A 13,898-nucleotide genomic window follows, 5' to 3' on the forward strand; every position below is an offset into this window, starting at 1 on the left:
CGCTCCGCGGCACGTGGGATCCTCCCGGACCGGGGCATGAACCCGTGTCCCCTGCATCGGCAGGCGGACTCTCAACCACTGCGCCACCAGGGAAGCCCTCTCATTCATTGTTGATGCAGAATTTTGCAGGCTAGTTTATTTAAGTATATGTATTTTTCATTTTTTAAGTTAAGCCTTTCCTTATGACTGAAATTCTTTATATACCTCATTTTTACTAACGTTTGATAACATATAAGATTATATAATAAAAACATGTTCTTTAACTTTTTGAAATTTCAAAAGGAGAACATTTTTGAAAGAAGGAAAAAATAGCATTGTTCTCGTGTCTTCTGAGAATGTAATGAGTCTTGATTTAAGCCCCAAAGGAAAATTTTCTTAGCTGGTTTGTAGCATTAATTATATCTCTCTTGTAACTAGCATAATATCTAGTAGTAGCTCTTCAATGGCTGATTGTTAATGAAATACTAATACATTTTATTTAATTACGTATTTCTTTATATAAGCATATATTCAACCTGAATCCAAGGATCCAGTTCTCAGGATGAATTTATTAACATAAATTGTCGCAGACCTACTAGAGAATGGGCTTGAGGATACGGGGAGGGGGAAGGGTAAGCTGGGACAGAGTGAGAGACTGGCATGGACATATACGCACTGCCAAATGTAAAATAGATAGCTAGTGGGAAGCAGCCGCATAGCACAGGGAGATCAGCTCGGTGCTTTGTGACCACCTAGAGGGGTGGGATAGGGAGGGTGGGAGGCAGGCTCAAGACGGAGGGGATATGGGGATGTATGTATGGGAGGGTGGGAGGCAGGCTCAAGACGGAGGGGATATGGGGATATATGTACACATATAGCTGATTCACTTTTTTATACAGCAGAAACTAACACACCATTGTAAAGCAATTATACTCCAATAAAGATGTTAATAAATAGATTGTCTTAGTACCTGTGGGCTTCAGAAGACTGTGATTAGATTTTGGATAGTCTCTCCTGAGGACTTGCTGGTGTTTGTATTACTTATCTAATACGGCATGGCATCACCCCCAAATATAGTGGCTTAAAAGAACAATTAGCATTTATTTTCACTTACATTTCCCGAGGCTCAGGAATTCAGGCGCAGCTTGACTGGGCAGTTTTGACCCAAGGTCTCTACGTGAGGTTGCTGTCAGATGTTGGCTGGGGCTGTATGAGCTGAAGGCTTGGCTAGGGTTGGAAGACCAGGCCCCTGGTGTGTGGACAGGTGCTAGGGCAGCACACCCCGTGGGAGCTCGTTCTCACTGGGGAGGGTGGTTTCTGCTCCATTTGGTTTTGTATATTTTGCTCTTCCAACTGTTCTCTCCCTTTAAAGGTCTCTGTTGAGCTTTGTATATCCATTGTAAAAATTCCAAGGCTAACTTCAAAAAGATTAAGTAAATAAATGGTGAGAGGAGCCTGTTATTATTGATGACGATTGACCTGCCTTCAGGTCAGCTGTTAGTTAACAGGTGTGGTTTTCCAACACTGAACACTTGTAAGAGGACTGTCTGAAACTCACCGTCATTACTGGGAAAATTAGACGATCTTCTGAGATATATACCCTTTGCATTAGGAGTATATAAATGAATTAGAATTAGAAGTATTTGGAGGTATGTGTGTGTGTGTGTGTGTGTGTGTATAAAAAACTGGATTTGAAAAGAGACTATAAACAAAGTAGTTTCCTAAAATCACTAACAATCTAAGATTATAAATCCAGTGATAGTAAAATTCACATTTTATGCAAAATTTAATCCATAGGGAAATGATTTTGCATTATGACAACCTTGCATTATCCACTTCTAATCTAAAGATAAGCCCTGCTGCTGAAAGAATTCTGCTGATATAATTTTATATGTTTTATCTTTAGTAATGTTTGTTATTTCTTTATTTAAAACAGTTTATTAGGCATCTCTTTATTTAAAGCAGGAAAGCATGAATAAAAATTAAATATCCCCTGTAACCTCACTGCCAGTATTACTTATTTGTATAATGAAAAAAAGTGAGTGCCTCGAAAGGACATTGAAACAGATCCCAAATACATAATACAACTTTGAAGGCTCCTCTCTCACAGTTTGTGGATTGAAGGTGGCCAGTTAAATTTCTTATATCCTCTTTCAGAAAAATAAAAGATCTTTTATGAACAGTGCCATTGCAGGAGCTATGCACACATTTTAGAAGTTCACACAAAAAGAGGTCATATCATACACAGTTGTCCCTTGGTATCCAAGGGGTATTGGTTCCAGGACCGCCCCCCCACACCAAAATCCATGGATGCTCAAGTTCCTTATATGAAATCATGTAGTATTTGCATAGAACCTACACAATCCTCCTATATACTTTATTATTTTTTAAAGTTAATTAATTAATTAACTTATGGCTGCGTCTGGTCATCGTTGCTGCGCGCGGGCTTTCTCTAGTTGCAGCAAGCGGGGGGCTACTCTTCATTGCGGCACGTGGGCTTCTTATTGCGGTGGCTTCTCTTGTTGTGGAGCACAGGCTCTAGGCACGTGGGCTTCAGTAGTTGCGGCACGCGGGCTCAGTAGTTGTGGCTGGCGGGCTCTCGAGCACAGGCTCAGTAATTGTGGCGCACGGGCTTAGCTGCTCCGCGGCATGTGGGATCTTCCGGGACCAGGGCTCGAACTCGTGTCCCCTGCATTGGCAGGCGGATTCTTAACCACTGCCCCACCAGGGAAGTCCCCCTCCTATATACTTTAAATCATCTCTAGATTATGTATAATATCTAATTCAACGTAAATGCTATGTAAATAGTTGCCAGAATACAGCAATTCAAGTTTTCCTTTTGGAACTTTCTGGAATTTTCTTCCCCAATATTTTCCAGCCGCAGTTGGTTGAATCCAAGGATGTGGAACCCGTGGATACGAAGGGCTGAATGTACACTGCTCTGACCTGTGGTTATTATTATTTTTGCTTAATGCTACCCTGTGAAGATCTTTCCACATCAGCTCATACATTTTAGCCTCATTCCTATTGGGGGTGACATAGTGCCACATAGAGTGTGTGTTTCATTAGCCCATCCTCTCCATGTATAATATATTTGGGTTGTTTTCAGGCTTTTGCAGGTACAGATCCCTTGACGTACTTTTGATGTCCCTAAAATGAATCCTTCCAACCGCTTTCGTTTTCTTTGAATGTGGCTGTTGTTTTCATGCCTATATTATTCAGTCCCGAATCAAAAGCACCAGCTTAGAGCGATACTTACCACACCAAAGGCAGCTGTCTTCTTTGAGGTTTTCTTGGGACCTCAGGTCATTCCCTTACTTGAAGGTGGAAGTAAGATAAAAAGCCCGGAGCTCATGTCATCGTGTGTCAGCACCTCGGTTCAGAGTAAGTTGAATACTTGCTCGAGGTGGGAGGTTCTGACACATCTCAGGGCCGTTTCATTCATTCAGTAAATGCTTATTGAGTGTCTTGCAGACATGGGGCACTGGGGAAAAGTTAAAAAGATGTGGTCTTTCTCCACTTGGAGCTTCCCTCCCAGTGAGGAGTGGAGAGTGCAGGGCAGCCCAATGAGAGCATCAGAAGATGGGTAGAAAAGGGCTGAACCAGGATGAGGAGGAGAATCGGACGTGCGACAGGCAGGCTGGGTGATGGGGGCTGGAGGGTGGGAGGAAGGGCACCCCAGGCAGAGGTGCCTGCACGACCTGCAGAGGCTCGGCAAGGAAGCTGAGGTAGGGGTCGGGACAATGGATGGCTCTGGGGAGAACCCGACCGTGGGGACTTAGTTCAGAAGCCCTGGGTGGCACCACGCTCAGGCACTAAATGATACCCATGGAACAGTGGTTCCCCGGTTGGCGGGCTGGCCTCGTGTAAGATGTTTTTGGAATATGGGGCATGACATGGTTCCCAAATTTTTGTTTTTCAAGCTAAGAAAGAAATTTAAAAAGTTAACCCTAAACTTCCTATCCCTGTCATTTTTATAAAGGAAAGTAAGTTTTATGCCCAATCAAGTAGCAAAGACATAATCTTAAAGAACAGTTCTTTCCAAGGAAAAAATAAAGAGTAACTATTGACACATTTATAAATATACACTACTATGCATACTATATAATAAGTTACGTTTGGATAGGGTGTGTTAACTGTGATAGCACACAGCCCCAAATCTCTGGGGTTTAAAACAACCAAGTCCTGCTTCTTGTTCATTCACGCTCTTGCGGCTTGGCTGGAGGTGATGGTGGGGCTCTGGGCTCCGTGCCTCCACACACCCAGGCTCAGAGAGAGACATTCCGGCTCTCAGCTGCAGGGAGAGTCAAGGCAGACAAAGAAAAGGGAATGTGGCAGGTCCTGCCCTGTCCCTTAAAACTTCTGCCTGGAACTGACACATGCCATTTGGCTTGCATTTCACCAGCCAATCAGAGAGTCCAGTCGGAGGTCAAAAAGGAGTGATAAACGCAATTCTCCCACGTGGCGGGAGGAGGAGATGATGTGGGAACCGTTAGCGACGGACGACCGCAACCAATTGTCCTTGTGTTTTTGTTGTGTATCTAGTTTTTGTTGTGTGCCCTCACCAGCTCCTTCCTGGCCCATCACACACTTGGGTGAGTATGCACCCTCTACATGCCAACGATAGCATAAGTGAAAGAGAATGGAGAATGTCCATAACGACATTTTGGAAGAATCCTAAGGCTTACTCAGGACAGCAAAACACACTAGGTGGTGAGCTTCCAACTATTTATTTTTCTGCTAGACTCTGAGTTCATTTATTATTTACAGCTCGACATTATTGAGGCAACAACTCTCCACAGCACTTCCCTTTGCCCCTTTCTAGGCGACAAAAGCCTATTCCTGGCAATTTAAGCACGTCTTAGGGCATCTTCTTTAGGACCTATGGTCTCGTTAATGTCTCATGAAAAATTTTAATGTCGATTACACGTTAAAATCATAATATTTTGGCCATGTTGGGTTAAATAAAATATTATATTATTAAAATAAATTTCACCCATTTCTTTTTGCTTTTCTTAACATGGCCACCAGAAAATTTTAAATACGTGGCTTACATTTGTGGCTCCCGTTATATTTCTGCTGGATAGTGCTGACTGCAAATATATAAAGAACTCAGGCTGATCAATAAGGAAAAGAAGCCAATAGGAAATGGGCAGAGGACATAAATTATTCACTGAAGAGGAAGTGAGGATGGCCAATAGACATATTGATTAGATCTGCAGTCTGACTGCCAGTCAGGAGAATGCAAGTTAAAAGCACAATAACAATGTACACGCATGCAGTTGGTGAAGGTTGAAAGTCGGTGTTTACTCACAGTGTTGGGTATTGATGAGAATGAAGAGAACTGTAACTTTCACTCACTGAAGGGGGCGTTTAAGTAGTTGCAGTCACTTTGGAGAGCATTTTGGTACATGTTCTACCCACAGCTAGTCCATTTACCACGGGGGTTCTCACCAGAGAGGCGATTTTGCCCCCCAGGGGACATTTGGCAATGTCTGGAGACATTTTTGGTGGTCATAAAGGAGAGTGAGGGATACTACTGGCCTTTAGTGAGTAGAGGCCAGGGACGCAGCTAAACATCCCACAATACAGGGGACCGCCACTCAAACTCAATAGCTATCAAAGGCCCCCAAAGGAAAATAGTTCTGTGGTCCAGAAACCCTGACCTAGGCGCAGATTCCAAGGTTGCCCTAGCCTAGGTGCATCAGGAGATACAGATCAAAGTTTTCATTCCAGGGCTCCGTATTTACAATTGGGGGAATTTGGAAACAACTTAAATGTCCGAAAGTTTAAGGGATAAATGACTAGTGAGGGACCCACCTGGGGAGGTACTATACTGGTCACGATGTGGAAAGATCTCCCATCCAGCACTGAATAAATCAAGTTGCAGGCTCACATGTACGTGGAAATACTATTTTCCATAAATACTTAAAATACAAAATAGTACTTTATGTTTTATGTATTGTGTATAGATGCATGCATGCAGAGTAAAAATTCAAAAGCAAAATCAGGAAGGTTAACCCATCAGCACCAAATAGTGGTTGCTTCTGGGGAGAAAGGTACACGAGGGAATTACTTCTGGAATGTTGACTTCGGACAGAAGTTTGAAGAAATTATGACAAAATACTAGCTTTTGTTACTGTAGCCGATGAGACATGGGTGTTTGTTATATTACTTTCTGTTTCAGTTTTTTCAATATGGGATTTTTTTTTTCCACGATAAACACGCCTGCGCACTTGCGGAAATCCGCCGCGGGGTCGGTAGTATCCGGTGCAAGCCGGTGATGAGGCGTTGTGCCTGGTTCTGTTTGGTTCCCCAGTGTCGACACGGGCCCTGGCACAGCTCAGCCCCTGGTAAGTGTTTGCTGCACAAGGTGTACATGGGATGCTCCGTGGGGTTCCTTACTCTGAGCTGTCTGCTGAGAGGTGCTCGGCCACACTCTGCAGCGCGATGACCCCTCGGACCTGCCTGCTGGCCAAGTGGTCACCCCCAGGCCCAGCCCCTCCGCAGCAGACCTGGACATGCCCTTCACCCTCTGAACTTCTAATGGCATAGTGCAGGGAGTAATCCAGCTGAAGATACTAAAAATCACACCTCCAGTGTCTTGCGTGTGTGCAAAGGGAAATAGATGTCGTAGCGTGTAAATTGCATGCAAATCTGAATGCCTGGGGAGACACTGCAGAGGGGAAGTCTGCTGTTCGGGCTTTGCTGTTTGGGTTCATTCGACAGCCCTGACTCAGCCGGGAAGGGCTTCACAGCACCATTTCATAGTTCAGTGAGGTGGTGAAGACCAGCGATGGTGGGCTTCCTCACGAGCCGCGTGTCTAGGATTCTCCCCCTACAGGGGGCGCCCTCTCTCACGATCATTCCGGGTTAGGCCCGTGGAAGGGGTTTCCGCCTGGGGAGCTGGGCTTGTAGCCTCATTACCCACCATTTTCTCTGTAATACGTTGAAATAATGAACTGATGTCATGGGAAAATAGAATTATTAAGGCTTTTATGAGATCCCCCTTCCCTTTAGAATCTCGGTGGGAGAATAGCTTAATTAGATGGTCGGAAGGTGTTTTCAAAAGACTTTCAGAATGGAAAATCCAAGTCAGTCTTGTGCTGGTCTGTGTGTCTGCATCACTGAGCGAGGCTGAACCAGGAATCCAGTCCCTCATGGGGACCTCAGCCCTCTGACTGCGACCAAATGGTGTAATTGTACCATTGTATTTGCTGTGATCAAATGGTATAATTTATTTTCATGCTGGATTCCCATCTTCATCCCCCAGTGCAATATCCTTTTCTTACGTCCCGGTATTAATTTGCATCGTCTTTAAAGTTCACAGAGGGAAACTTGGCTGCAGTCTTAGCGCTAGAAGGCCAGCCTAGTAGCTGTTTTTTTTTTGTTTGTTTTTTTTGCGTGTCCCCTGCATCGGCAGGCGGACTCTCAACCACTGCGCCACCAGGGAAGCCCCCTAGTAGCTGTTTTGTTATGTCTGTCTGACAGATTTCCAGGCTCACCAACAGTCCTCCTGAGATTATGGGCTTTGCTGACTACCTCCCCTCAGCCCCTTGACCTCATCAGCTATCCCAATTGTAAACATGTCTCAAGGAACCCGGAAACAATCCTCAGAGTAAAACGTCCTGTCACACACATCTGCAAAAGTGTTTTTGTTGGTTTGTTTGTTTTGTTTGGGGGGGTTTTTTTTGGCCGCACTGTGGGATCTTAGTTCCCTGACCAGGGATGGAGCCCGGGCCCCCTGCAGTGGCAGCGTGCAGTCCTAACCACTGGACCGCCAGGGAGCTCCCTGCAAGTGTTTTATGAGATACATAACACCAAAGCCACATTTACAGAGAGATAGTTTCTATGAGAATTATTTAAAGTCCGCAAGTTCAGGCATTGTTACTGTGATAGTTGCTGGGCTCTTTTGCCTTCCACCAGATGTGCAGGAGTGATGCCCGTTAGTGTACGTGCCAGGCCGGGGCTGGGCAGCGCCTTCTGCCCAGAGGGTCCCGGCCGTGCCCTCGCCATTGAATGCGATGGTGCAAAGTTCAGATCCCCTTACCATCCAGGAAGAAACTTTACCGAAGCCCTAGTCCTCGTTCGTTTACTCAACAAGTATATATCAGCTCAGCTATGTTCTCAGAGCTGGGGACCTGGCAGTAACCAACATAGATCAAATTTTCATCCTGGAATTTACTTTCTTGTCATGGTGCTTAATCATAAATGAGATTATTGAAACAATGGCTAACACATTTTACCCAACAGATTACGCCCACAATAGCAGTGGTGCATGGTCACCTTTTAGAAACATAGTGTAGCTTAAGAAGACCAGAATTCTCGAGTTCTTTCATAAAGTCACATAAACTTTTCCCTGCCCCCGTGGGTGGTATTATTTTGGAGAAAGGCATAGAAATCAGTTTTCAAGTAGCTGAGTGTGCTCTTGGTTCTGAACCTAAAAGTTATACAATGAATGGTGGAGTTTTCCCTTACGGTCGGAAATGGGCTCTGTCCTGTTTCTTCTGTATGATCAGGGGAATTACTCTAGTATTGTGCCATATGGCTGTGGGGTTTGTACGTGCATCTGGGTGCCTCAGTCTCCCCCTTGTTTGTCACATCCTGTTTCTTTTGCCCACTGCCCCCCTCCCCTCTTCACAGATGGTTCTTTTTTTTTAGTTGTTTACAGCTGTTGTGATAAAACTGTATTTCCTCACGAGACTGTTGTTAAACACCGAGTTTGCTTCCTTGTTTTTCATTGTGAAGTAAAATCGTGTAAGTTCCTCACGAATATGGCTTTGTTTTAAAGAATTCTAATGGTACCGAAATGGAGTGAAAAGTGAAATTAGTTCTCTGACGTGTTCCTTCCCCAACTACCTTGTATTAATCAGGGGTCTCCAGAGAGCTAGAACCAGTAGAGAGTGTGTGTGTGGTGTGTGTGTATCTATAGACATATAGAGAGATACATGGTTAGATAGATGCATATATACATATATTGATTTTTAGAGAGATAGAGCTATATAGTTAGTGCGATTTATCCATAGCTGTCCATTTATATCTGCATCTCTGTATATGGGGGGGATAGAGACATTTCTTTTAAGGAATTGGTTCACACAATTGTGGAAGCTTGGGCGAGTCCAAAATCGGCAGGGTTGCTGGCAGGCTGGAGACCCAGGGGAGAGGTGTAGTTTTGAGTCCAAAGGCAGTCTGCCAGGAGAATTCCTTCCTGCTTGCTGGGGGGGTGGGGGTCATTCTTTTTCAGTTCAGGCCTTCAACTGAGTGGATGAGGCCCACCCACGTCATGGAGGGTAATCTGCTTTAGTCAGCATCTACTGATTTAAATGTTAATATCATGCAAAAAATACTGTCCCAGAAACACCTAGAGTAACGTTTGACCAAATATCTGGGTACGCATAAAACGAACAGACCTCTCTTCCGCTTTCTTCTACAGAGGATGCTAATTCAGTATTTTGGTGCAATGCTTCCAGATGTTTTCTGTGCATTTTCTAGTGTGTGTGTGTGTGTGTGTGTGTGTATTGAGAGCTTTAACACACTTAGAGGATGGTCCTCTTTCTTCTCCCTCCCCTTTAATCTGTTAATGTAATAAATGATGTTGTTAGAATCCTAGTGTTATATCATCCTTTCTTCCTACGAGGAATGGGGTTTTGGTTTGTTTATCTTTGTTTTTTCATGTACAAATACTTAACAATTTTTAAGCAGAGACATCTCAACTTTATTTTGTTATCATTGCTCTGACTTTTCCACTGTATGTAGGCTTTGGAAATTAGGGTTGTATTTCGAGGGCCTAGAGTTTCTAGCTGACCTCTAAATGGGGGCTTCCACTTGTAGGTAGCTTACTTTTTTTTCCCTTAATAATAATATTTTATTCACATGAATGCTTTGTTTGTAATTTTTAAAATAAGCTGTCTGTGGCGTCAGGGAACCGCGTGCCAGTGGGCTTCTGACGATTCGGCGGGTGGACAGTACTTTCCTTTGTGACAAGTCCTTTGTTGAATGGTCTTGGGAGGCCATGGTCAGGGGTTGCTAAAGATTGTAGCTCCCCTCCCAGCTTCCTGTCGGGGGCACCAAGATGACCCAGCCAAAACAGAGTTTAAGTTATAGCTAAACACTAGTTTTAAAAATGGAAATGTCAGCCATTTGGAACAGATTCCCAGAAAATAGGTGATAAAGGTAATGATTTTTAGTAGTAATGGAAGTCTCTGTGGAGACTAGAGCTACTACTTCTGTGCTCAATACCATTTTATCCTGAGCCCTTAAATTGCATTATCTATTTTTTTTTTCCGGATAATCTTCATTTCTGACCTAAGGTTATGCTAAGATTTCCAAGGCCACCATCAGAAGGGGCTTACTTCACACTTAGGGAAGGCTTACCTTAGGGGCTGGAAGGGGCTGTGGTTCTAGAACAGACCGCCTTTTGATTGGGGTAGGAAGAAGTGGAGGTGAGGCTGATTCCAAAAGAACCAGGAACTTCAGGAGCCTTGGAGAGCATCCCTTTATTTATTACCTGCCAAAGGGATGTCTTCCTTTTGACCCAGAATCCTCTTTTTTTTTTTTTTTGGCTATACCACGTGGCTTGCAGGACCTTAGTTCCCTGACCAGGCATTGAACCTGGGCCCTCAGCAGTGAAAACGCAGAGTCCTAACCACTGGACCGCCAAGGAATTCCCTGGAATCCATAACTAATGGTTGGGTGGCAGGATTGGTGAAAGTAGATGTCCTTTGAGATGTTTCTGAAGGGCAGGTTTGAAATATGTGTTAAAAAACTTTCAGAATAACTCTTTCCTTTAACCCAGAAATACAGCTTCTAAGAATGTCCTCTGAGAAAATAAGAAATGATATGCAGACAGCCTCAGCTCTAGGAATTTTCATTGCCGGTTTGACTCATAATAGAGAAAAACAGGAAAAAAATCTCAGAGTCCAAGAGTAGGGATCCATTAAATAACTAAGATTCTGCAGTATGTATGATACCCCACAGCCGCCGGAAATGCTGACACAGAATTACTTTTATTGGTAGAAGTTGCTGTATATTCCTGACAAACATATAGGAAATAATCCTCTGTTTTGGTTTAAAATTTTTTTAAAAAGTGTGAGTGTGTGTGTGTGTGTGTGTGTGTGTGTGTGTGTGTGTGTGTGAGAGAGAGAGATTGTGTGTCTGGACTGAAAATTTTTTTTCTTATCTATGTTTCTGGATTTTTTTTCTGTAGTAAATATGAGCTCATTGTGGAATTATATAAAAAGGAAGTGGCTATATTTTGTACAACATGCCTCATTTATAAGTCGGGAGATGACTGTGGAATATTTGAGAAATACTGTTAGCCAAAGAAACTCAAAGTGAGATTGCAGCATTTACGATGTGGGGAATCCCAAGTTTTCTGGACCATTTATGCAGCAGTGAGCTGACAAGTTAGCTGGGAGGATGCAGGTGTTGGGGGCAGTGACCTCTGGTTATCGGAGACACTGAAAGCTTAGAAGTAGAGCCTGCCTGGGCTGACTCCATGCTTGTTTCTCCTTAAAATTAAATTATTGTGAAACATTTCATTCTGCGGATAGAATGACCTATTTCAAAGAATGCACAAGCAGGAAGGTTATTAGATAGCCTTTACTATAGTCACAGAATTATACAGTTCACTTTGCTGCAGTATGCATGTCAGTGTTAAAAAATGAATGGTATTCTCTGAAACTTTAAAAATTCTAATAATTGACATTTAATATATTGGGAGGGCAACTAGGAGCCTTATGGAGATAAGCGTGAGGGGTTGCCCGTGCCCTCTCTTCATTCCATGAACAATTACATTCTTATTAAAAATCTGGTAAAAATAGAGCTGGGCCACTGTGGGATTGTCCTAAACTTGACGTTTGCGTCCCCGAGCGCTGGTGGGTGCAGCTGGCAGGGCTCAGAGTCACTTGATCATTAACTCTGGATCTTGAACTTTTGCTCTGGGTTGAATTTTAGGATCTCACTGAATCCTTTGTTACAAGGTGACTTAATCAGCTTGGGCTGCTATAACAAAATATACCATAAAATGGGTAGCTTAACAACAGAAATTTATTTCTTACAGTTCTGGAGGCTAGAAATCTGTGGTCAGGGTGCCAGCACGTCGGGTTCTCGTCCTGCTTCCTGGCGCATGATGACCACTGTCATCACCTGTCCAGCATCTGCAGAAAAGAACACCCAGTGGTGTTTTTTTTCCCCTGATGTCAAGCGTTGGGGTTTTCTCTCACACCAAATCCACGTCGTTTTTCCACACCAGTTCTCCAGTTCTCCGACACCAGCAGGGTGTCTAACCATTCAGTTCAATTCTGACACTATCTAGAGTCAGCAAGGACCCCGTGGGTTAAGGGCTCAGTCCCCCAAGACTGCCCCCAACTCAGAGGCCTGTCGCAGGACCCACGGGCCACCTTCTGCCTGACCGGCTAGAAATTTGGGGTTTCCCGCAGCCCCTCCTCGGGTTCAGTAATTTGCTAGAACGACTCACAGAACTTGGGAAAGTGCTTTACATCCTGCTGCTGCTTTATTATAAAGTCTGTAACTCAGGAACAGCCAGATGGAGGAGAAGCATGGGGGAGGGGTGCGGGGCTTCCACGCCCTCTCCCGGCACCTCCGTGTGTTCACCAACCCAGCAGCTCTCTGAACCCCGTTGTTTAGGATGCTATGGGGGTTTCATTAAGTAGGCTTGATTTGCTCAGCTATTAAATCATTGGCCATTAGTCCTTGGACTCAGATTTCCACCCTCTCCTCCCCACCCCGGAGGTAGGAGTAGGGGTGGGAGGGGCAGTGGAGCTTAAAGATCGAACCTTCTAATAAGCTCTCCTAGAGACCAGCCCCCTTCCTGAAGCCACCTAGCACCCGCCCTCACCGAGAGTCATCTTGGTGTTGGGTGGTGATCTTCCCCTCTGACCTGCTTCCCTCTTCGTTTCTAGACCGGCCTCATTGTCGCCTGCTACCACGGCTTTGTGGATACTGTGGTGGTCTTAGCAGACTGCCCCCACGTTGACGTCAACTGGCAGGACAGCGAGGGCAACACGGCCCTAATCACGGCTGCACAGGCAGGTAAGACCCAGCTTCCCTTCCCTCCCAGGCAGTGGTGCTGGCGGTTGCACTTGACCCTGCTCCTGAGATTGACGTCAGAAGGATGTCGTTGATCGGAGGTCGTGCTTTACTGCTAAGAGGGACAAGGAAAGGGCTGAAGGTGGGTGACATTCTCTGTGTGTGTTGGGGACAGTGCGTTGCGGAGTCCAAGCTCTTACTGCTCTCTGCGTGACAGGCCGGCCAACCCAGAGCTGAGGTGTTAGGGTGGGGAACGGCGACTTCATTCAGAAAACCAGCAAACCAAGAGGACGGTGGAGGCGGACCAGTGTCCCAGAGAACATCTCCTGCGAGTTAGAATTCAGGCTTCTTTTATACTAAAAGGGGAGGGAGCGTGGCTGGTTGTTGGAAACTTCTTCCTGCCGGAATCCTTTGTTCTTGCAGCTGTCTGAGCAGGTCTGGTCACAATGTTCCTATAAACCTCCAACAAGACCGGTGTTGTTTTCTGTTTTGCAACTTTTTATCTCTATGTGGATGGAAAAGTGTTACACCTTTAAAGGTCAGGGCCTGGAGAATGAGCTATCCTGTATATTTCAGGCTCGAGGCAACATTCTTTTACAAAAGGTGTAGAGCCAGCATGACTAAGCACAGGACACAAAGCTTAGAGCTAAAGGAATAGATCCAATAAGGAGTCAGGTTTGTTCTTCTCTGTCACAGATACTCAAGAAAATAGTCAAATTAATACAGTACATTTTCTTAATATGAAAAATGAATCTTTATTTTTTAATTAAAATATAATCTTTATTTATCAAATGCCAATTTTGGTTTTCTATCAAATAGTATCAGAGAATGACATAGGACATCCTTAATAAGAGAAGTTTGAACTTATT

The 13,898-nt window shown here is 44.4% G+C and overlaps 1 protein-coding gene across 1 annotated transcript in view; it reads left to right on the top strand.

Moving 5' to 3' along the window:
* The window catches only part of ANKRD33B (ankyrin repeat domain 33B), a 98,172-nt gene that overhangs the window by 35,124 nt on the left and 49,150 nt on the right, over window positions 1-13,898 (top strand). Inside the window, exon 2 of the mRNA XM_024124701.1 lies at window positions 12,903-13,032. Within this exon, the coding sequence (XP_023980469.1) occupies window positions 12,903-13,032 (130 nt within the window). The remainder of the gene's footprint in view (window positions 1-12,902; window positions 13,033-13,898) is intronic.

The sequence above is a fragment of the Physeter macrocephalus genome, chromosome 8, assembly GCF_002837175.3.
Source record: "Physeter macrocephalus isolate SW-GA chromosome 8, ASM283717v5, whole genome shotgun sequence".
Taxonomy (NCBI): domain Eukaryota; kingdom Metazoa; phylum Chordata; class Mammalia; order Artiodactyla; family Physeteridae; genus Physeter; species Physeter macrocephalus.